This window comes from Nilaparvata lugens, chromosome 5, assembly GCF_014356525.2.
Source record: "Nilaparvata lugens isolate BPH chromosome 5, ASM1435652v1, whole genome shotgun sequence".
Taxonomy (NCBI): domain Eukaryota; kingdom Metazoa; phylum Arthropoda; class Insecta; order Hemiptera; family Delphacidae; genus Nilaparvata; species Nilaparvata lugens.
The window spans coordinates 5,306,512-5,332,232 of NC_052508.1; the positions used below are offsets into that span (position 1 = coordinate 5,306,512).

At 32.7% G+C, this 25,721-nt stretch overlaps 1 protein-coding gene across 1 annotated transcript in view; it reads left to right on the plus strand.

The window, feature by feature from the left end:
• The first annotated feature begins 14,606 nt into the window (after nucleotides 1–14,606).
• LOC111050877 (serine/threonine-protein phosphatase 4 regulatory subunit 4) overlaps nucleotides 14,607–25,721 on the plus strand; it is a 56,158-nt gene continuing 45,043 nt past the window's right edge. The window contains exons 1-6 of the mRNA XM_039429352.1: nucleotides 14,607–14,757; nucleotides 15,018–15,097; nucleotides 16,303–16,408; nucleotides 17,361–17,505; nucleotides 18,177–18,250; nucleotides 21,106–21,212. Coding sequence (XP_039285286.1) covers nucleotides 14,701–14,757; nucleotides 15,018–15,097; nucleotides 16,303–16,408; nucleotides 17,361–17,505; nucleotides 18,177–18,250; nucleotides 21,106–21,212 — 569 coding nt within the window. The 5' untranslated portion in view covers nucleotides 14,607–14,700. The remainder of the gene's footprint in view (nucleotides 14,758–15,017; nucleotides 15,098–16,302; nucleotides 16,409–17,360; nucleotides 17,506–18,176; nucleotides 18,251–21,105; nucleotides 21,213–25,721) is intronic.

The window sequence follows — 25,721 nt, forward strand, 5'->3', positions numbered from 1 at the left end:
CGTTCATTTGTTTATTTATCGGCTAGTCTCCTGCTCCTCAATCATCAATTATTCTTCATTTCTTCTTCGCTTGTCTTTTCTTCTTCGTTTCCTCCTCTTTTTCTCCTCCTCTCGACACTTCCTATATTTATCCTACTGCACTATCTATTTATTTTTACAACAGTATGAGATTACAAGGAAAAATCCCAAAAATTGCTCCTCCATTGAAAAAATCTGGTTTGGCGCACTCACACAACTTTTCTTGCCGTTATGAAAATTGATCAACTGACGCTAGTGTTCACGCGAATCTCAAGTCTACTATTCTAAGATCTGAGGCAGCTGGTGACAGGACAATAACGCTGGAGACATACGAGGTCCGCTATCTCTTTATAGTGAATCATTAAATAGAATCAACAATTGCCAACAGTTTGCAATTGGATAATCACATTTTCTCGAATTTCGAGCTTATTTTCAATTTTGGGTGAAAATGTTACTGGACATTAATTGTAGAGATTATTATGCTCAATCTTTTTCACTTGAAATTTTTTGTTTGAATTGTATCTGAAGCCTGATAATTAGGAATCTAAAATCAAACTTTGTATAGATGGGGTGGAGCTCCTGAAATTTTACAGATAAGGGACTTTTGGCAGTTGATAGAGCTTATTAATAATGACAATTTTAGGTATACATTTTGATGATGTATACTTATTGTATGAATCAATAAAGAATTATTGTCGTTTATAATGTTCAAACTTTTTTGATTCAGATATAGACTACATCCTACACAGTTTTATAGCCTATAATTTTCATTTTCAACTTCATTTAAGTGAAAATTCACAGTTCATTTTTGTCAAATCTACATATTTATTAGATTGAACCGTAAACAGGAAAAATGAATGTAGATGTGACAAGAATAAAACTGTGTTTTTTCGATTATGGAAAATTGAACAACATCAATTCTTATTGAACAAATTTCATTGACAAAGAGTATCGTTAAGCTATTTATATGCAAGATATTTTTTAATAATTCTCCATATGTGTGGAATTCATTGAATAGCTTGAAGTAATAATATATTTGTAATAAATTGTAGGCTAATAATATTTAGTGGTTATAGTACACAGTGGGAATGACAATAACATTGACATTAGATTCTGGCTGCGAGCAGGTTAATTGTCAATCGATAATTGCTGCCAAAAGAATTTGTGATATTTGGCAAGCATCTAGATTCTGACATCTAAATTGAGATTATCAGCCATTCACTTTTCGGGTTTCATGATGTGACAAAGTACCCACGGCGTGCCGGGTTGTCAAACCATGGTTTACAAACCATCTGTGAGTTTCAAAAACCGTGGTTTAATTTTTCAGTCTAATCTTTTGGTTTTGGATTTGTGTTTTCCAAAAACGTTGTTCAACTTCCAGTTTATTTTTGGTGCCTGAAAAATTGTGTTAGATTGTGTGGTTTCAAAAACGTGGTTTCAAACTCCCTTAGAAATTATGTTTCGAGTTTTCTTTAGTTTTAGAGGAAGAGAAGAGTTTATTTCTTTAAAGTTTACATTCTTGAATAAGATAAAAATAAAATACTACATCAATTTGGAATGAATTTATTAATATTTGTCTCCGTTACAAATTCACAAGTTGTGGGTTCAGAACAAAGTGTAAAGTGATTTGATTCTATCGACGAGAATATATATTTTCAGTTTGTGTGCTTTTGAAAGTTTTTCGCAACTAATATGATTAATTTGGTTCTATATCGAGGCTACTTATTTGGTTTTAAATGTTTTTCCCAACTATATTGCAGTTCTAATTCTATATATTTCCACGACTGTGCTCTAGTTTTATAATGATGAAAATGCTCTAAATAACTTTCATTTCTTGTGAAAGAAATACTTGGTATTTCGTGTCAAATAGTGTTACCCTTGTCTGGATTATACTTTTGAAACAATATACATCTTTGTAACTATTTTTTTCAAATCAGGATTAGAAATAGCTGAGATAGGCGGTGTTGTATCTCTTCTAATTCTTATACAAGAATTCGTCTATTACTTTTACAAGATCTTTCAGGTTTTTTTGTGAATTCCTGAAGCGTTCCAAGACACTGCTTGGCCTTTTCTTCAGCGAACAGGGAGTTCATGAATGATAAGATCGTTTCATGCATAAAATATGAGGGATATTATCATACATAAAATATAAAGGATAATATTATGCATAGGCTATATTATTCACTCATTTAGGATACTGAATGTACCGTATATAAAATACTATCCTTTTTTCAAATTAATATAAATTAAGAATTCAAACCATATAACAAACTAGCCGTCAGGCTCGCTTCGCTCGCCATATCCGTCTAGCCAGTGGGCTCCGCCCCCTGGACCCCCGACTGAATCGTCCAAAAATGAGATCAGCGGGCTCGCTTCGCTCGCCTGCATTTTTCATTTGAGCATGCTTCATTCCATCAGAAGTCAAAGTACTCTGATGAAATATCAAAGTCACCTCATCACAAAATTTCTAGACCCTAGCTAAACCTCTGTACCAAATTTGAACATTTTCTGTCTATTACTTGATGAAAGAACTGAGAAAACGCAAAAAAACGCTAATTTTGGGCGTATCTTTGGCGTTATTTCAAATTTCCTTCTAACACAACATTATTATTACACCCTAGCTTAGCTTCTGTACTAAATTTGAACATTTTCTGTTCATTTTTTCTCGATAAAGCTGAGAAAACGCTGGAAAAACGCAGATTTTGGGCGTATATTTGGCGTTATTTCAAATTCCTTCTAACACAACATTATTATTACACCCTAGCTTAGCTTCTGTACTAAATTTGAACATTTTTTGTTCATTTTTTCTCGATAAAGCTGAGAAAACGCTGGAAAAAATCTGGTGTGGTACACTCACACAACTTTCCTTGCTCATATTTGAAACTACGATCAGACTTCTGTATATGGTGTATATATAATTGTTTTCAAAGTACTTTTTCTTTGTGTGAATGTGAAATTCGATGATTTTTTTAGTCGTCATTTTTTTAAAGTCGTCAAAACAGCTGTTCTACAGATGAAATATCTCGACTATGTGTTCTTTTTATGAACTGCGCTACCTACCTACCTCATGCACGAGAAGGAGGTTACTAAGTCCATTTCCCAAGGATGGGGTGGACCCCCCATTGGTTTCCCAGAAAGGAAACTAATGCCAGTTGATAGAGCTGATAAATAACTATACAGGGTATGATTTTGAAAAAAATCGGTCAAGTTATTTTTGAGAAATCGTGAAAAACATGGTTTTTCAGTAATTATCCGCCATTTTTCTCAAGAATATCACGGAGCTCCTGCAATTTTCCAAGGAAAGAACTCATGTCATTTGATAGGGCTTATGAATAGCTATACATGGTTTAAATTTGAAGAAAATCGTTAAAGCCATTTTCGAGAAAACCGTGAAAACCCTGGTTTTTTGGTCATTATCCGCCATTTTTCTCAAGAATATTACAGAGCTCATGGAATTTTCCCAGAAATGAGACTCATGCCAGTTGATAGTGCTTATAAATATCTATCCATGGTATAAATTTGAAGAAAATCGTTGGAGCCGTTTTCGAGAAAACGGTGAAAAATATGGATTTTTAGTCATTATCCGCCATTTTTCTCAAGAATATTACGGAGCTCCTGAAATTTTTCCAGAAATGAGACTTATGCCAGATGATAGGGCTTATAAATAGCTATCCATGGTATAAATTTGAAGAAAATCGTTGGAGCCGTTTTCGAGAAAACGGTGAAAAACATGGATTTTTAGTCATTATCCGCCATTTTTCTCAAGAATATTACGGAGCTCCTGAAATTTTCACAGGAATGAGACTTATGCCAGTTGATAGGGCTTATAAATAGCTATCCATGATATAAATTTGAAGAAAATCGTTAGAGCCATTTTCGAGAAAAACGTGAAAAACATGGTTTTTTAGTAATTATCCGCCATTTTTTCCGCCATCTTGAATTGAATTTTATTGAATTTCTTATTGTCGGGTCCTCATGGTATAGGGACCTTAAGTTTAAAATTTCAAGTCGATCGGTTAATTAGGAATGGAGTTATCGTGTTCACAGACATACACACACACACACATACACACATACACACACACAGACCAACACCCAAAAATCATGTTTTTGGACTCAGGGGACCTTGAAACGTATAGAAAATTTGAAATTGGGGTACCTTAATTTTTTACTTTCCTTGCCCTACTACCATAGGTAAGGAAAGTATTGCTTTCCAAAAAAAATTAAGGTACCCCAATTTCAAGTTTTCTATACGTTTCAAGGTCCCCTGAGTCCAAAAACATGATTTTTGGGTATTGGTCTGTGTGTGTATGTGTGTATGTGTGTGTGTGTGTATGTCTGTGAACACGATAACTCCATTCCTAATTAACCGATCGACTTGAAATTTCAAACTTAAGGTCCCTATACCATGAGGACCCGACAATAAGAAATTCAATAAAATTTAATTCAAGATGGCGGAAAAAATGGCGGATAATTACTAAAAAACCATGTTTTTCACGTTTTTCTCGAAAATGGCTCTAACGATTTTCTTCAAATTTATATCATGGATAGCTATCTATAAGCCCTATCAACTAGCATAAGTTTCATTTCTGGGAAAATTTCAGGAGCTCTGTAATATTCTTGAGAAAAATGGCGGAAAATGACTAAAAAACCATGTTTTTCACGGTTTTCTCGAAAACGGCTCCAACATTTTTCTTCAAATTTATACCATGGATAGCTATTTTTAAGCCCTATCAACTGGCATAAGTTTCATTTCTGGGAAAATTTCAGGAGCTCCGTAATATTCTTGAGAAAAATGGCGAATAATTACTAAAAAACCATGTTTTTCACGATTTTTTCAAAATAACTTGACCGATTTTTTTCAAATTCATACTCTGTATAGTTATTATCAGCTCTATTAACTGGCATGAGTCTCCTTTCTGGGAAACTGATGGGGGGTCCACCCCATCCTTGAGAAATGGACTTTGTAGGTAGGTAGGTAGAGCAGTTCATAAAAAGAACACATAGTCGAGATATTTCATCTGTAGAACAGCTGTTTTGACGACTTCAAAAAAATGACGACTAAAAAAATCATTGAATTTCACAATTTACACAAAGGAAAAAGTACTCTGAAAACAATTATATATACACATATACAAAAGTCTGATCGTGGTTTCGAATATGAGCAAGGAAAGTTGTGTGAGTGTACCACACCAGATTTTTTTGGAAAGCAATACTTTCCTTACCTATGGTATTAGGGCAAGGAAAGTAAAAAACAGATTTTGGGCGTACCGTATCTTTGGAAATTTTACCAAATCCGTTCTTAGTGCGCCTCTAAAGGGCCAACTGAACATATACCTACCAAATTTGAACGTTTTTGGTCCGGTAGATTTTTAGTTCTGCGAGTGAGTGAGTGAGTCAGTAAATGAGCGAGTGCCATTTCGCTTTTATAGGCCTATACCTATATAGATTGTTTCAGTGATCCAACACCATCCACAGGTTAAAGAAAAAATAAATCTAGTAATATATCATTCTATTAATTTCAAAAAAGGGCGGTACTATATATTTCTTATAAATAAAAATAAGTAGCCCTCATTCATACATTTCAGGATGAATGTACCGTATATACCGAGGACTGGAACGTATATAGAGGCTGAATAATTGCCTACTTTGATTATATTATATAGCACTGATGATAGAACATGCTATTATTACTGTGTTCTAGCCTATTATATTTGTGACTATTTATTGATTTTTTTGTGTTTTAAAGTAGTACAGTGAAATTTTCCTTAGATAATGAGCAAATTATTTTTAAGAAAACTCTATGCCTTCAAAAATTATTTAATTAGTTTTCTCTTTTTCAGAAAAGTTCAACAAATAGTACCGATTCTAAACCCAGAAAAACAAGCGACAAAACTGTTAAATTTGCTTTAACGCAAAATGTAATCCAAGGTAGGCATTTCTTGTCTTTTCATCCAGCACTCTTGTACAATAATAGGCCTATCACAGCTAAAAAAGTTGAAACGAAAAAATGCGAGAAATTTTGCGAGAGAGAAAATGTATTTATAAATAAGAAAGTGTGATTTCAGATAAAATCAAATAAAAAAACTTTAATTTCCCAAAATAATTACAAAAATATTACATGATTCACAATAAATTTGATGTAATTGAATAGAGAATGCATTTATTCAAATGCTAATTAATATAGGCTATAATAATTATTATTTAACGAAAATCCTAAATAAATGCTGTAAATCACCCCGAAGACTTCTGCTACTGCAGACATTGAATTTCCATCTAGCTGTTAACCCTGTTGTCAATGTCTGCAGTTGCAGAAGTCTTCGGGGTGATTTACAGCATTTATTTAGGATTTTCGTTAAATAATAATTAAAATTGATGTGTTAGGAAACCCCTACAATACTATTTGTCTGTGTGTAGGGGGAGTTCAGATAAGACTGTCATTTTTATTAATAAAATCCGTAGTTTTTGACAATTTCTTGGTCTTTTTATTTAATACTAGCCGTCAGGCTCGCTTCGCTCGCTATATCCGTTTAGCCAGACTTTTAGTCTGGACCCCCGACTGGATCGTCTAAGATTGAGATCAGAAGGCTCACTTCGCTCACCTGCATTTTTCATTTGAGCATTTTTATCATGTTAGGACGATCCAGTCGGGGGTCCAGACTAAACGTCTGGCTAAACGGATATGGCGAGTGAAGCGAGCCGGACGGCTAGTAATATAATATTCTCAGGGATAGCTCTGATTGAAGTATAGCAGTGCCCAATCAATTTTTCCGCGATAAATGCATTTCAATCTTAAACTTGGTGCCAACCTAACAAAGCCATCTCAACTTAATGCCAAACTGACAAAATTATTCATTTAGTTACCAGTTAACAACTGTTTCGAAGAGGTACTCTCTCTAGATTATAGTTCTATATTAACATATGGTATGGACATTTTTCAATTATAATTAAGAGAATAAGAAGAATATACATGCTAAAAGACGAACTTTAAACCCTTAAAAAACCACCCTTAGAGTTGAAATATTGCCAAAAGATTCCTTAGTGCGCCTCTAAAGGGCCAACTGAAGATACCAACCAAATTTGAACGTTTTTGGTCCGGTAGATCTTTAGTTCTGCGAGTGAGTGAGTGAGTCAGTCAGTCAGTCAGTCAGTCAGTGAGTGCCATTTCGCTTTTATATATATATAGATGAATAATTACCACAATATCAACTTCTCAACTACACAAAAAGTCATTTTTATTTTCAATTCATGATTTAATTTTATCTTGAATCTTGTTCTTTGATAGAATAATGAAGAGTTTTAGTATATACACTCTGTAGAATTTATTATGGTATAGCCTGAATGTAGAATATTATTATAGAATTGAATTGATTGGAAGCTTTATCAACATACCTTTCAAAAACCATGTTCTTTTTTCCTTATAGAAATCAACCATATTCGGAGTATGTGTAATCTTATCTAAATTTGGGAGAGGAATAGCACAAGGTTACCTTATATTTTCTCTCCCTATCATTTTGATGATGTACTTGTTGTATGAATCAATAAAGAATAAAGAATATTATTCATGCCAGTAATTTTTAGAATAATATGTCTCAACATTTTTGCAATAGAGAATGATAATTTTCATCCTCTATCCCATTGATTATTATTATTCTCAATCAATAGTGTTTTCATCTAGGCTACAGCACATATCTAATGACAGTGGAATTCAGGATGGAAATTTTCTGATAATACTCGACCATTCACATTTCTTACTCATTCTACTTTAAAAGATCTAACATTTTTGTAAATTGAGAAAAATGGTTCATCCAGTTTTCACTGGAATTCGATGGATAGCATTAATAAATATGAAAATAGGTATTTTATGATTCGTATTTTAATTCGGAAGTTCTGTAATCGATTAACTAAAATATAAAAAAATATTGCCTCCAATTGAATATTCTCAAGGTAGGCTACATAAAATCATGCATAATTAATCAAACTTTTCAATATATATATATATATATATATATATAATATATATATATATATATATATATATATATATATATATATATATAGTCTGATAGTCTGAACCAAGGTACCTGTATTCTAGTTACATTGGTCTGAACTGAAATTATAAAATAATTAAAACCGACCCTCTGAAAAATGCAATAATCCAAACCAATCTCATACCCAACATTTTTACTCGAATTAAATTTCACACGGTTCTAGTATTGTAGTCTTCATGTTGATTTTATACTATATAGAACCAATCTTTTATTTATTTATTCTATTTATCATACGATTATCTAACCACTTACAATCTTATCTTGAAAAATATATAACATTAACAATGTTATAGGTATGGTACTGATAATTATTAGAAGCAATACAAAAACAAAGTACGCTTTTATTTAAAACATTTCAAACATTATTAAATTAAATAGAAACACACATATGTTGTCAAATTCTTCACAGACAATGACGCAGTCGAATTTTTATTTCAAAAATGGTTTTAAATAATTTTAATAAATTAGCAGCCCATACAAGTGATGATGTGATTTTATGTACCGTACTGATAATGTATGTCAAACAATGTAGAACCAATAATTATACCACTACCACTTAACAAATTTAAAAAATAAACATTAAAAATTATTTAAAGTCCATATTTGAAAATCTACTTTGTGAAAATACTTGGAGACTGAAAATTTTGTGAATTGAATAACTACAAAAGACTTGACCTATTTCGGGCTATGTCTTATCTAAATTTGGGAGAGGAATAGCACAAGGTTACCTTATTTTTCCTCTTCCTATCATTTTGATAATGTACTTATTGTTTAAATGAATAAATGAGTAATTATCCAATACTTTATGTGGATTATTCTCTGTATGTTTCAGATGAAAAAGAGTACGAGGAAACCATAAAAACCAGACCTGAAATACCATTTGATTCGGAGAAGCAACCTGAACATTCAATATTCAAAAATAAAGGCATGAGGAGTCCTATAAATCGATATTACAAGTTCACTGACTATTGGGAACAACTATATGGACATTAATCAACTCCAGTGTCTTCCTTTACCTTCCGGCAGTCGCGCTGTTGTAAAAAGTACAACAGTGTCAGTTTTTTTGCTGCACAAAACTATTGAATGGAGTGGTGTCAGTGAATGAGTCACCTATGCATTCCAAAACTTTTCCCCCATCACTCCACTGAGTTGCAGTATCAACCAAGCAATGGTTCAGTCTTTAGGTGCCATTTAGTCGCGACAGTACATAAGATAGGGAAAGACTGTATACGGGGACTGTAAACGAACCAATAACACAGAATTGATGGTTTTGCTTGATGTACCTTATTGGGCTATGAAATGGTAATCATCCAAATGCTCATAGGCGTAGAATAATCCAAGAAGATGGAAAAGTAATTATACAATTAATTAATATGTTTTAAGTAAACAGAGTACATAACACTTGGAAAATTGGATGTTGTACAAAATACAACACGCGACTGCTCGTGTGATTGAGTAGGGCACGACTACCGGAAGGTTTAAAATATTCCAGATTTTTATACGAATCATTCTACATATTCCAGTGTAATCTATGATGAATGTATGATTGAAAAGTGTGTTAGTCAGTTGAAAGGCAATAAGATACATTATCATGAGTGATAGAGTTGAACATTGGCAACGTATATAATTATAAGAATGTAAGGCTAGGCACACACAAGCTAGTCAAGACAAGACAAGACATGATCAGACACGTTTAGTCTCAATATTTCATATATAGTTATCAGAATTAAGTTTGTTTTTCGGTAATTCTACAAAATAATTATATTTTTAATATGTGAATATTTCCTATTCCAGTTATAATAATATGAAATATTTCTCCTATGTTTGGTTTTGAAGCATCTAAATTTGAAAATCTACTCTGTGAAAATTATTGAGGACTAAAAATTTTGTGAATTAAAGAACTGCAATATTTAACCTATTTCGGACCTTGTTATCTAAATTTGGGAAAGGAATAGCACAAGGTTACCTTATTTTTCCTCTCCCCATCTTTTCGATAATGTAATTATTGTATAAATGAATAAAGATTAATTGGCAAAATATCCAATATCAATCACCTAAATTTATTATTCAATCATTGTGAGATCCATTTTCTTGATGAATAAAATATAATTGATTATTTTAAACAAGAATGAATAACAGTCGATATTAAGACAAGACATGATCAGACACCTTCAGTCACAAAGTTGCTTATGGAGACATGTCTAATTGCAATGACTAACCGGTGTGTGCTGCTTCATAAGCAACTATGTGAAGTATTGTGACTAAACGTGTCTGATCATGTCTTGTCTTGTCTTGACTAACTGGCGTGCGCCTAGCCTTGAGAATAGTCAAAATAGAACTATTAGAATACTTTTTAAGAAGTTTGGAATATACTCAATTTATACATATAATTATCCACTACCGTATTTGATTTGAAAAGGGAATAGATTATTTCATAACAAGATGACAATAGATTTTTATTGAAAAATCATAACAAGAAAACATATCATTGAACTAGAGTGAGATCCACGTTATAATGACAGTGGAGAAAGATAGGAGAACAACGTTGCCGATCCTCAGTCTTGTCAATGCCTTCTTGACGGTAGCTGATATAGGTTTATTAATGTAATATTAATTGTTCATTTTCGTTTAAAATAATCAATTATATTTATCACGCAAGGAATTATATTTTTAAATAATTCCATAATGAATTTCCATAATTAAGATGAAATATTTTGTTAATTGATTATCTATTCTTCATTGTTAAACGCCGATCTGGCAACAGAGCAAAGTGAGAAAGAGATAGCGCCATCCGCTTTATTGAATAGGATATCCTTTGACAAGGATAGCAATACCATTGCTAATCAAACACTGCCATTATAACGTGGACCTCACTAAATTGAGTACTTGGTGATTATGTTTTATAATCAATTGAAAAAATTATACAGTCTATATAGAATTCTATAAAAATCATCACTATGAAAAAATTGATTAATAAAATAATAAAAAAATAATTGATTATTTACGGTACTCATTTTTGAACTGAGAATTAATAATTTACTCATATTTTTCATTACCATAAATTAATAGGTACGGTATTTCTGTAGAATTTGTATGTACGACATGTGTGTAATGTTTTGAAAAAATTGAATATGATTTGTTGAATAATTTGAGGAGAATAGATGAAATGGTAATAAATATTATTGAACTAATAGAAAGAATTAGAGCAAGATTGTTTATAATTACTTGCTTGGAACTGTTAGATTGGCTCAACTCACACATACGCGACTGAGGTCGAGAAGAGACTCGACTCTAGTCGAGAGCATGATTGTGTTTCCAAATGGTGACACTCAGACCAGTCGATTCTAGTCTCCGCGACTGTCACCATTTGGAAACACATACTCACGACTAGAGTCAAGTCTCTTCTCGATCTGAGTCGCGTATGTGTGAGTTGAGACTTGAGTGTTACAGTAGTTACCTACTAAAAACATACTTAGTAACTTCGTAGTAACTGTATAAAGTGCTGTAAGCTACCAAAAAATTATAAATTCCAAAACTATGATCTTGAAAATAGTTATATGTCACATTCTAATATTATAATATTGTCGCTAATTCTATTATGCACTATTTCATGTGATTAAATAAAGTTTTTTTAATTTATTTTTTCATATTATCATCTTCAAATCCCGAAGAATACAAAAATATTAATTTATAGTTGACACACACTGTACAGTATATAAATTGAGAAGAACTTCAACATTTGAATTAATTATTTTTCAGTAGGCCTACTTGTTTGTGAAAATGCCCAATTAACAGAGAAATCTATTGAGAACTTATGCAAAAGAACTCTACAGTTTTAAAACAATCATATTACTTTTTTAAGGTGTTTTATGAAAAACCAGTTGATTCCTTGAAAAAAGATTAAGTTATGTCTTCATTTTATTGTACGAGCGTTAGCGAATTCGGTTCTCACTTTTGACTTACTGAAAGACAAAGTCGTTGTCCGTCTGTTTGTATGTTCTACAATAACTTTAGAGAGGATTGTTCAATCACCCTCAAGAACATGTATTCTGGAACAACATTTATTAGGCGAAAGAGTAATTTTTTATTTCAAATAGGATCCCCAATTAATCGTATTGTAAAGTTTTTCTTGTGAACGAAATATTTAGCTTTTTCCATAATTTTCACCAACTCTGTATAATAAGGTTACTGGTTCCAAAGATAACAATACAACAGTTCATGAGTGAGTTCTCCAGCCACTACCTCCGTAAACAAAGCCATATAGTGCATTTGTGTGACGTCAGCACAGGTATAGGGCTCCTACACCAATAAAAATTCGTTTATTTCAGCTGATCTATATCAGCTAGTGTTTTTATTGGTGTAGGAGCCCTACCTGTGCTGACGTCACACGAATGCACTACGGCTTTGTTTATGGAGGTTGTGCTCCAACCCAGGGGTTCACTAGTGATATGTTGATTTGATTGTGAATGTTAATTGTCATATTGGAATTTGAAATATTTAATATGGCCTACTAATTAATTTAATTGAATTAATTAGATAAATTACTAGAAATTCTCAAAAGTTAGAATTTTAGTAAGCTAGTGGGTTTATTCAAAATTATAGTAGACTGAAGAGTTGGAAGAAATTTAGTAAGCTCTGACTTGGTATCGTCGTGTTATTTGCAAAATGTTCTATGTGACATTTTTTGTCATTTTGAGTTATGTGTATAATGATGAAGCCTTATGCTTATAGAATGTATTGGCATAGAGACCCAAGTGTTTTTGACAAGTAGAAGTTAATAAAATCTCTTTTTTATGATGTCCTATGTGATCTGAGTAACGTTAGATTTTGTCATAACGTTCTATGTGAAGCATATGCATAGTAGCATAGAGTCAGCTAAGAAGAATCGTCCAGTGTACTCGCCTATAGAATGGCCAACCATCATACGCGAAGCTCGTCAAAAAAAATTTTATGAGGTGGAAGTCCTGTCATACTCAGATAAATATGACTTGAAAAAATTAAAACCAATGACGGTTAAGAGCAATTTGTCACACGATGTGAGTGGTGAGGTGATAAATTGAATGACTGTGAACGTTTTACGGTTCCAAAAGTCAACTCCAAATTATATCCTAGTTAAAACCAGCTTCTGTCAAGAAGAATTTCAACTAATGTCTACGAATGGGGTAAAAAAACCAAGAAGAAAAGCTCCACTTGAGGTGACTGCCATACCAAGAAAATACAAAAGTATCCTTCCTGTTACAGAGAGCAAGAAACATGATCTCATTCAATTGTGCACATCTGGAGTCATCCCAAACATGTACCACAATTTTTACATGAATTTCATACGTCAAATTTACAAAAATAAAATTTGCCAGAGCCAGACATGTTGGAATCTGGTACTGATGATGACGATTAAATTTATGTAGATATTTGTTTTTTTTTTTAATATATCAGCCTGAAGAATTCTATAGCTAAGCGTTTCATTTCTCTGATTTTCCTTATAATAATAAATTAAGCCTAGAGTTTCTACAAAACACTAAGCTAGTTTTGACCATCAATTGGTATCAATCTATTAGATAATTTCCACAAAAACACACCAACATTAATGCTAAAGTTGATACCCAAAACTGGTTTCCGTGCTTGCAAGATTTATTTTAGAAACAAAGTTATTTTTGTGGAAATTCTAATAAATTATCAGAAGATTGCAACTTCAAAACTTGGAGCAGTAACTTAATATAAATTGAAGATGAAATCACTTAACTTGTGTGAGCCAATTTATTAAAATTATTAAAACAATATGAAACATTAAAACAAGTACCCTTTTATTCAAAACATTCCAAAAAATAATGAATAAGAGAATATAAATCATATGAAAATAAGCTATGATCATACATTATCTAATATCAACTTGTTTATTCTTGCATTTGAATTAGAAAGTGGCCAAAGTAAGCCGAAACTAGTTGTTGGAAATGTTTTGGATAAAATGGTACTTATGTTTTTAATAATATTAAAGATGAACATTAAAAAAATTGAAAAATCTATTTCACCTATTTCTCATATATTACTTTCATGATATTTTATTCATATAATTTGAAATAATAATAAATTTATTTCAATACTAATTTAATGATAAAGAGTGGATGAACCGATTAAAACGTACGTTTTAGTAACACTCAAAGCATAGGTACTATGTTACTTAGTAACTAAGAATAACTGTTATTCTGTTGAGTTGTATGATCTGAGAGGCAAAATGTTTCATGTGTACATTTTATTGAATTTTTCGAAACCTCTATTAATTTTATCATTTAATTTAATAATCTCACTTGATCCATTCAGCTGATATCTTGTATGCATTAGAGTATAAGAGAATACATAAAAACACATGTTTTTGACATAAATAGCGCATTCCGTTCTCGAAGAACTTTGAACTCAATTTTCTCCAAACAGCAAGAGGGGCACATAGAACCTTTTGCAAATCACACGACGGTATAATAAATTATATTGATGTTAACAGCTGTAATAATAAGATGCCTCAACAGCAACTTCCAGGAATAAGGAGTGTGTGTATTCAAATAATAACCTATAAAAAGTTTTAAGACACAATAATAATTTTATTAAAAAACAAAATCTTTGTCACTAAAACTGATTGAAAATGTCGGATGATTTTGTACAATTCAATCTTGACAGACCACCAAAGGCCGACGTTAAGGTATGTAAATCCAATATAAAATCATCTAATGAATATTTTCAGTGTAAACTAACATTTCAGTCTCTTGTACACATATCAAGCTAGAGTTGTGGATATCTAGAAAGATGTAGCTAATTATTGACTTAATAGAATTATAACATTACCAATAACCTTATAAAAAGTTCAATTACAATTTTTCAATTTTAGGAAGTTCATATTTTTATTGCTAAAGATGCTTCTATTTTCTGCAACAACAATAATTAATTCTTCTTATTATTTAGAGTAATGAACAAATGCATTGCCATTCTGTCGGAAAAGCAGAAGATTATCCACCACTGGAAAAATCAGTTTTTATATTGATGTAAGTAGTTTTTTTTCATCAAACAGTAATTATATCTCTGCATTTTCAGTACATTGAAGAGAATATTGAAAAATAATGATAAATTGTGAGATTTGATAAGATAACTTGTAATACTATATTTTATGGCTAACTATATTCTTCTAACTATATTTTATGGCTATAAAAAACTTGCAAAAATGCAAACATTATTGGATTAATAATGAATTAGTATGCTGCATGAAAAATACTTTTTTATCAGAGAACAAAACATAATATTATCATTTTGTGAACTTTAGCTGCTTTTTAAATTTTGCGCTCAATACTGCGCGCCAACACAACAAACAAAATTGGTAGAACTGGGCGGTGCCTTTTGGATCCCGATTCAGGAGGTATATTTTCGTCTGCACCAAAAACTCTTGTGCAACAAGTTCTTTATTTAGATTTTGAGTTCAAAAGAAGATTTGGGATTTGGGCTTGACCGACTGACTCACCAGAATAACCTAGAATTCCACAATAAAGGATGTGCTACTTTGTTGATCCTTCATTTCTCGAATGTAAGTAAAGGTTCAATGTCATGTTCCAGTGACATATTAGGCAATTGAATAGGTTAACTAGTAAAACGATTTGAATCAAGTGAATAATCATCTCAATATTTTGTGAATGAAGTGTTTAAATTTACAAAGTAGTTTGACAGTTGAGATTGAAGTGAAGTGAATCATAATTTCAATGGTACGTTGGGAGGGTTTCTGTATTTTTTAAACCTGGAAGCACTTTCTGTTTGCTCGACACACTGATTTTAGGCTTTGAATAATCATCATTTATTTTTTTGTAGGTGTTTATTGTGTAATAGCCTACCTTACCGTATTCATCGATATCATTCTATCATTCAGTTCCAAATATACTATACTGAATAACCTTTGATAGATACCTTCTTGGAAATGATTTACATGTGCAAAATAAAACCCTCACAGGGATTTGATAAGTCTGTTTGCAGCTTTGAATCAATCTTGAAAAATCCTGGCTTGGAAGCAATCAATCAATTGACTGTAATATTTGTTATGATGATAGCTTGATGTCTTGATGTAGTAAAAATTGGAACTCTACTACCATATATCTGTAGCGTTCACCTTATTCACATGATAATATCATGTAATTTATTAGCTATACTATCAATAATGTTTCATTAAACTGATTTATGTAATTATGTATGTTTCTGTTGTTTTAAGGATTGGGGAAGAAATTCAAAAGCTGAGTGTCATTCAGAATATTCCTGAACTGATCAAAGAGGATTACGAAGGATGTTTGTCAAAAATAATACCAAAAATGAATCAGGTATGTCTATATGCTATGCAATTATTAATTTATTGTAAATTCAATTTCAAAAGTACCGCTATTCATCTATGAATAAGCTTCTAAAACTTTTGGTTCAATTCACATTCCAATGTTATACCGCATCCACACTACCGCCCAATGCGTATACAAATGAAGACAAGCGCAAGAGTGTGGATGCCTGCTTTACCAGCGCTCGCCTTCACTGGCCTTAGCTTGCCATAGCTCCGATTTTTGTCAAGCGAAGGCGAGTGGTCAGCCAAGCATCCACAAATGGTCACATTGCAGTGTGGATGGCTAGACCAACATGGCCAAGCTTACCAACTTGGCCAGCGAATTGGCAATAGTGTGTACTATAAATAGTGAGGTCCACGTTATAATGACAGTGGAGGAAGATAGCAGAAAAACTTTGCCGATCCTCTGTATTGTCAATGCCTTCTATAGACGATAGCTGATTCAGGTTTATTGATGTAATGTTAACTGTTCATTCTTGTTTAAAATGATAAATTATTTTTTATCAAGCAAGGAATTATATTTCTCAATAATTTCATAATGAATTTTCATAATTAATATGAAATATTTTGTTAATTTATTAATAATTCTACATTGTTGAAAGACGATCTGGCAACAGAGCAAAGCGAGAAAGAGATAGCACTATCCGCTTTGTTGAATGATAGACAAGGATAGCAATACCATTGCTAATCAAACACTGTCATTATAACGTGGACCTCACTAGGCTTTAAGTCTATTATTCCTGTCAAGATACAGTATTTAACGGTCTCAAAGTTTTGTAGGCAACTAATGTTCCATCATTGAAATATATTTAGAAATAATTATTGATCAGAGTAATTCAATATTATAAATCTGACTTGACCAACAATGAAATAACTTGAGAATCAATCAAGATCGGTTTTAATCTTTTTTGTGACTAATAATTAATTTATAATGTTGCCAGGGCCTCGTACAGGGAAGCATAGAATATCACCTAGCAGCCAGCAAATCGGTGCAGAAAATATTGAAGCAAAACACCATTCAACCTGTGCACTTCAAAGTGAACTTCTTGAAGACGGTATTGAAGTCTATGGACAACCGAGATCCTGGTTAGTTCCATTTTAATAGTAACTTATCCTATATATTTTCCATATTTAATTTTTTTCATAATCATTCAATCTCAGCTGTTTTCCATGCATGAAACCAAGCTGGTAAACAGCTGTTTGCAGAACAAATGAACATAATGATTCTCATTACAGCATACCCTACTGTAATGAAACCATATGCTTTCTTTACAGTCGAGTATGCTTCCTAGTTCCGAAATAGGAACAGCAAAACAGCTACAAAAAACCACTTTCAGCGCTCCAGGTGGAAGTTTTGTCAACTTCCACAAAATTCCTGATTAGGAATTTGTCAACTAGGTTATAGAATGCATGTAGTAACTTCAGCACAAGCAGGTGATGTTTTCTAATACTCAATTATTCTTCTTTAGATTATTATGACACAAAACAGTGTACGTTACTTGGACGTGAATGTCTTTTGTATTTTGCAAATAACTATTCCTGGACCAAAAATCAAGTGACGACACAGTGTGTGATTACATAACCTTAACTTTTGGACAACATTAACATTCTATCAACCTTTTTGGAGAGAAATAGTACCGGCTTAGCCTAGTTTTCCCTCCAATGTCATAATAAATTATATATTCTATAATATAATAATATATATTATGATTATAGTGCTTTAAATGAATGAAAGAAAGTTTATTTTCTTTCAACAGACACAGCAAAAACATGGCTGGACACGTTACTTGAGGCAATCAAAATCCTTAAGGAAGATGTCATCATTGAGGATGTAAGTATGAGTGAAAATCAAAATAGAAATCTCTCGAAATTCATTCTGAGAGCGTTTTATTTAGATAAACAGTTCTGCCGATATGTTTATTACATGGTAATTTATGTTTCAAAACTGTAGCCGATTACTGTCGACTGCTGTCTATTACTATTACTGTTTATTACTGTCTACAGTTTTGGCCGGGTGAGAGTGTAGGAACGGCACAGTACACTATCAGTGTAACAAAGCTTGAAGAAAAAGAAGCACTAGGACATTCGGCTTGAGTTAACAGTGAAATTTGGAACATAAACGGACTATACCATGGGATATCTTCTTATGCTATCTTTTCTCTATGGCCTAGGCCCGCCGCAAAGTAGACCCACGCTAATCCACGAAAAGCAACCCACGCCGTGCGATGTTTTGTAAACCATTGCTATAGAATTATTGACCGAGTGAAGTGAGGTCTAAAAGATTCAAGTCGAAGGTTTGGCATTTCTCTTAATGTTTAAAGGTTTAAATGTTTTATATGTTGCGCATTTACGGTGAAATGCGGTAATAGATTTTCATGAAATTTGACAAGCATGTTCCTTTCTTAATTGCGCGTCGACGTACATGCAAGGTTTTTCGAAGTTTTGCATTTCAAGGATAATATAAAAGGAAAAAGGAGCCTCCTTCATACGCCAATATTAGAGTAAAAATCAGACTATAGAATTATTCATCATAAATCAGCTGACAAGTGATTACACACATGTGTGGAGAAGCCAGTCTATTGCTGTATTTCCATAAGCTCTATAGTTTCAATCAGGTACTTGTGGATGAGAATACTGCGTGAGGTCTACTATTCACAGAACTTCTAGCTCATAATCAATCAGCTGACAAGTGAATCATTCATTGAATATATTACAAAGATTTCTGGAAAAGCCTAGCAATGGTTTACAAAACATCCCACGGCGTGGGTTGCTTTTCGTGGATTAGCGTGGGTCTACTTTGCGGCAGGCCTTATGGTCGGTTTCCGAGCTCGGGATTCAAGACTCCATGTTCTAGACTTTAAACAGCTGGAGTCAGAAAATAGGTTTTCCGCAACGAGGTGTAGACGCAGTCCACGTTTAAATTAAACTTCGAAAACTAGACAATGGAACACAAACTAAAATAAAGAGAAAATAGTGTATATTATATAATAGAGAAACAATAGCGTAAGTAGATATCCCATGGTATAGGGCGTTTATGTCGCAGCTTTTACTGTTATCTCAAGTCGATTACTGTCGATTATTGTCGATACCTTCTGTTTTGACCGGGTATGAACGGCACAATATGAGAGACCACCAGCGTCATAAAGCTTCACAGGAAAGAATTACGTGGACTATCAGCTTGAGATAACAGTAAAAGTTGCGACATAAATGCCCTATACCATGGGATATCTACTTATGCTATTGTTTCTCTATGATTATATAGTCTATATTATAGAATTATTTAGGAATGTTTCATTTCGTCAATGAAAAACGTTTCAAATTGTAGAAATTAGAAAATAAAGATTATCATTAAAAATGCGACTACGCCCCGTTTCTGAAAGCCAATTTTCTGACTCCAGCTGTTTAAAGTCTAGAACGTAGCTAAATCCCTAGCTCGGAAACCAGCCCTTAAGCTGCGTTTACACCAAAGTTATTAACAAAATGTTTATTTTTCCGTCCTTATAGATTCTATTGGATTGAACATTACTTATCATACAAATGATGTGCATATGTGTTTGTCAAGCTCCGTTTAATCTAATAGAATCTATAAGGACGGAAAAATAAACATTTTGTTAATAACTTTGGTGTAGAAGCAGCTTTAGTTGTCTAGTTTGAATCACAAGCCACAAATAGATTAGATCAGTGGTTCTCAAACTTTTTATTTCAAGCCCCCCCCTGCATAATTCAGCTGTAAGCCCCCTACATGTATAAGCATAGACTACTATACATGTTGTACATAAATGTATACGTACGTATATACATATTTTACACTCAATATTTATTTAGTTGAGTTTTGCACATTCTATACATAACCCAATGTTGCAATAGTTTCAATCATAATAAAACAACAAATTCTATACAATCAATAAATTATCATTTATTCAGGTACTACAGCTACTATAGTACATAGTTGTTATTTTTGTTTCTCATAGAAATTAACAATACAAAGAGCGTCAGTGTGAAGGATGAGCTTGTTTTCGCACAGAGTTTTGTTGAAACGAGGTGTCGGCTCACATAACGCTACTCGAAGTTCCTGGGTCACATCCAGTCTTGGTCTATATTCACTTTTCATGGCAGCTAGAGCAGAAAACCCAGTTTCACATGGATAGATTGTAGCAAATGGAGTCTATACCTTCAATGCCTTTTCCGACTATTGTATTGTTCGCTCTATCTAATAAATAAATAAATGCCTTTTCACTCAAAATTGGTTGTTCCTTTTACACAACAATCCAGAAGGATGTAAGAGAATATTCTTCAAACTTTATTTTAAGCGCAAAGTCACCTTGGAGATCAATGAGGTTTTCTTTTTCTATCATGTTGAGGGAGCACTTATTGATTGAAAATTTGAATTTGACAATATGGTTGATATAAATATTTTATGAGTAAAAATTACTCACATGTAATTTCAAAAATAAATGATTGCTTATCGTAATTATTTTAGAAGTGCATTTAAAACATTTTCCAACCAAGTGACCCCCCCTGAGCATTCATCGCGCCCCCCTTGGGGGTCGCGCCTCACACTTTGAGAACCACTGGATTAGATTATTGATATATAATCCATATAAGAATAAACGCTTACGCATCATTTGCTGGTATTCAATAGATTTGATTTAGGTATTTTAATTAATTTTGTCTCTTTTTTTGTAGATTTTACCAGTGGCCGAAGCCAAGTCTCGCCATACTGAACCAGTGTTTCATCGTGTGATGAGCTGCCGTATGTTGGGAAGAATTGCTGAATACTGTAGCACTTATACGTGAGTACATCGTACCCAATACTCCAATGTTATTAATTAATTCTCTAAAAGCCTGGTTTTCACTAGTAGAGTTAGTGGTCGAGTAACTGGCATACTAACTCTACTCTACTTACTTGGTCGAGTAACTGTTTTCACTACAATCGAGAATAGAAGGTAAAGTGTGATGTCTAGTTAACAGAACTAACTTTAAAATGTCAATACGGAATATTCATTATCACCGTTCAGCCACAAAAGTTTCACAAAAAGCATTGATATATGACGATACCCTAGTCACCAACTTTTTCTGGAATTTGGAGTTATGACAGTCAGACAGCTATATATTAGAAATCTAATTAAATATATCAGCAATCATACAGATATCTTTACACTGCATCAAACTAATTATATTTTCAGATCTGCAAACAGATATATTGTTCCTCGAACTGACTTAACTATATGCAGAAGACAATTCAACTACATAGTAAATAAACTAATAAATATTATTCCAGAACATTTTATAAAAATAAAACCCTCTAAAGCACTTAAAACAAAAATTGAGAACTGGATCAAGACCGAAAATGTTGTAGTCAAACTATTTCAACTCTAGGCATTCATCAATTCTTTATTATCATGTTTTATTCAAATTATTTCCCCCTTTAATATCTGAAAGTTGTCTATCAAACTAAATTCAAATTATATAATGTTATCCTGCACTGATTCAAATTAATAATTTCCCCCATTACTATTGAAAGTTGTCTCTCAAACTGAACCCAATTTATATTATGTTATCCTGCACTAATTTCAAACTCTTGATAATTATATCAAAATGAATATTTGTTTAACGAATTATTTTTTGTTTACGTTTATGTTTATACTATGAACTACTCCACTATCATGTTTTTTTTTCTTTTTCTTTTTTGAAAGTGTATGCTAATTTTTTGTTTGAAGTGTTTGCTAATTTTTTTGTTTCTACAGTTACTTTTTCTAGTTTTCTCAAATTGGAGTGCTTACTGAATGCTCGTTGCTAGCGCACAAACATTGTTTTGCTTGCAACGCCAATATTATATATTTTCTTATTATTTAGTTCCAATAAAAGCTTTTGTATTTTTGTTAGTAAGTTTCTAATGTATGAAACTGAATTTTGTTTTCCATGTTTTGTGAAATATTTATATGAATTTGGCAATAAATTTGATTTGATATGTTAACTGATAGTTTAATATGTTTTAAACATATTGATATGTTCTTAAACTTGATAGTCTACGGCACGACTCTACTCTACTAGTTTGAGACTGTTTTCATTAGCATAGTACTGTAGTGGTAGAGTAGAGCGAGAAGCGGTGGTGGGGGAAGGCAAGTGGTAGAGTACTATCCCACGGTGCTCTCCCACTCTACTCTATTAAAAACTAGTACTCTACCATGAACGTTTTCCTTGGGAGAGTTCACAAGATAGTTAGTACTTGCCCAGGAAACTCTACCACTAACTATACTAATGAAAACCAGGCTATAGTGAGGTACATATTTAAATGACAGTATTTGATTAAAATTGGTGTTGCTATCCTTGTCTCTCAGATAGCGCTATCCTTTTCTACCTCCGTGATCGTTTTTTAACAATGTAGAAATACAATTGGGTGTATTTCGATAATTAATATCTTATAATAATAATTATAATTATGATAATTAATATAATTAATTGTCAAAATATTCAATCTCAATTGTCTTTTATAAGTTATTAGATGGTTTTCTCCACATAATAATATATGGGGGTTAGTTGTCTACTTTTTGTAGACAAAGTAGTGTTTCAAAATTTACTTTCTGCACTCCCATCTTTCGGAGGAGACGACAAGCCGTCGGTCCCGACTACCTAAATAGTAGCCGTCATCGCTCCTCATCATCATCCCTTTCACTCATTACCCACGCACAAGCCTAAGATCTTATGTAGGCATCACCTCAGTAATATTATTATTATTATCATTATCCATTACTCAATTTGCAACTGAAATAAATAATCAATGAGCTACTGAATGCATAAACATTCTTTTCCTACAGTTACCTTGAAAAGTGGCCATTCCTGCACTGATTACAGAACGCAAAGAATCACTTTTCCGCTCTAGTGCGCAAAGTATTACTTTGCGTACTCCAGATTTTCAACATGGCAACACAAAATATTTGGTGGGTTATATGGAGGATTAGTGCACGAAAACAAAAATTAAGTTGGTAACAATGACTGGTTAGATTTAGATAAGAATCATTTTAATGGCTACCTTACATTTATGATAAAATTCCAATCTAGAAATTCAAAACAAGAATAATGTTCATCTAAATCATCATTTACGAATAATCATCATTTAATAATAAATAATAGTTCTTTTCTATTGATAATTATTATTTCAACTGCAAGCAACAAGAAAAGTAGCAAATATACATTATAAAATTCGAATTTTGAGGTTGAATGATTACCGTTTGATATCCATATAAATAAAAAAACATAAGAATACTACAATAAATATTCTCTGATGTCTATGTTATTTTTATAAATATTTTTCAGTTTACTTTGAGCATTTTTCTCGGTAATTTGATCAAAAGTCTAAATTTCTGAATCCTGTTTCAGTACTTTTTAGCTGGATGAAACAAACTTAGGTATGATTCTTCCCACTAGGTCGCGCGCTTGTCGGTTCAGCCATCTTGCAGCCATCCCAATCAGCTGTTGGCGTGTATTTTGTTCTATCTGTATTTTTTTCTGATTCTTGATGAATAAAAATGAGAACTTTGGCTGAGAATTTTCAACTTCAATTGGGTTATCAATTTTAAATGAATTAAGGTTTTTATTAATAACAGCATCACACACACAAACATTTGATGGATTTCAGCCATCATTTTACCCATAATTACCCACTTTTCATATTCAATGGTAACTGTAGGAAAAATTTAATGTGAAATACGTGCGCAAAGTTCCTCTGCTGCACTCAAGAAGCCATTCCCAGTAAAAGTTTCTTTCGGTGCAGCAAACTGTCACTTTGCGCACTAGTTGCACAAATAACTATTCCTTCCTCTCTGTAAAATTTCGAATACGCAACTGGTTTGCGCACAGGCATTTGCCCATGCAGACCATTTTCTTAGATTACAGAAAGTTTAGCTTACTATAGCAGTATTATCAACAAAATGGCAAAATACAGGGTTATTCTAAATGATGGACCCATTTTCAAAACTTGGTATTTATTAAAGTAAAAATGCAAAATGGACAACCTTTATACCTATGGAAAGAGAAAATTCCATAGTTTTTTAAAAAATAACTTACAAGTGTTCAATATGGTCTCCGGCTGCTGTACGATCTGCGAAACCGTATCACTGCTGCCGTGCACTCAATAACACCAGATACGCTTTCTCGCGTGTGGGACGAGTTTGGCTACCGCGTCGATGTTTTCCGTGCAGCAGCCGGAGGCCACCTTGAACACTTGTAAGGTATTAAAAAAAACTTTGAAACTTTCTCTTTCCATTGGTTTAAAGATTGTCCATTTTGCATTTTCACTTTAATAAATACAAAGTTTTGAAAATGGGTCCATCATTTAGAATAACTCTGTATTGTGCCCCTATTCATATTAATAATAATATCGAGTCATCTGGCTGGCTGAGGTCTGATGTCAGAGTTTTCAGGTCGCAACTGATCAATTTCAGGCAGCCGGGACCGACGGCATGATGTGTCCATCCAAAACACCGAGAAAATTTAGTAGGAATAGAATTCATAATAACAATGTCTGAAGGGAAGACGGCCATGAAAATGTGAATTAATTTTTATAAATTTTACACATAGTGACACCTGATTTAAAAATATTAGGCCACCGTAAATAATATTCCTAAAAACAATGTCTTGGAGGATGGAGATAATTAAAATGCTAGGTAGGTATTATATTGCAACCCGGTCTCGAGATTCATTATTGACCGAGCGTAGTGTAGTGAGGTCTCAGATTCAGTCGACGGTTTGGCATTTCTCTTAATGTTTAAATGTTTGAATGTTTATATGTTGCGCATTTACGGCAAAACGCGGTAATAGATTTTCATGAAATTTGACAGGTATGTTTCTTTTTAAATTGCGCATCGACGTATATGCAAGGTTTTTGAAAATTTTGCATTTCAAGGATAATATATAAGGAAAAAGGAGCCTCCTTCATACGCCAATATTAGAGTAAAAATCAGACTATAGAATTATTCATCATAAATCAGCTGACAAGTGATTACACAGATGTGTGGAGAAGCCAGTCTATTGCTGTATTTCCATAACTTCTATAGTTTCAATCAGGTACTTGTGGATGAGAATACTGCGTGAGGTCTACTGATCACAGAACTACTAGTAATATTACTAGGAGGAGCCTCATTTTTCCTTTTATATTATCATTGAAATGCAACATTTCCAAAAACCTTGTATATACGTCGACGCGCAATTAAAAAAGGAATATACCTGTCAAATTTCATGAAAATCTATTACCGCGTTTCGCCGTAAATGCGCAACATATAAACATTCAAACATTTAAGCAT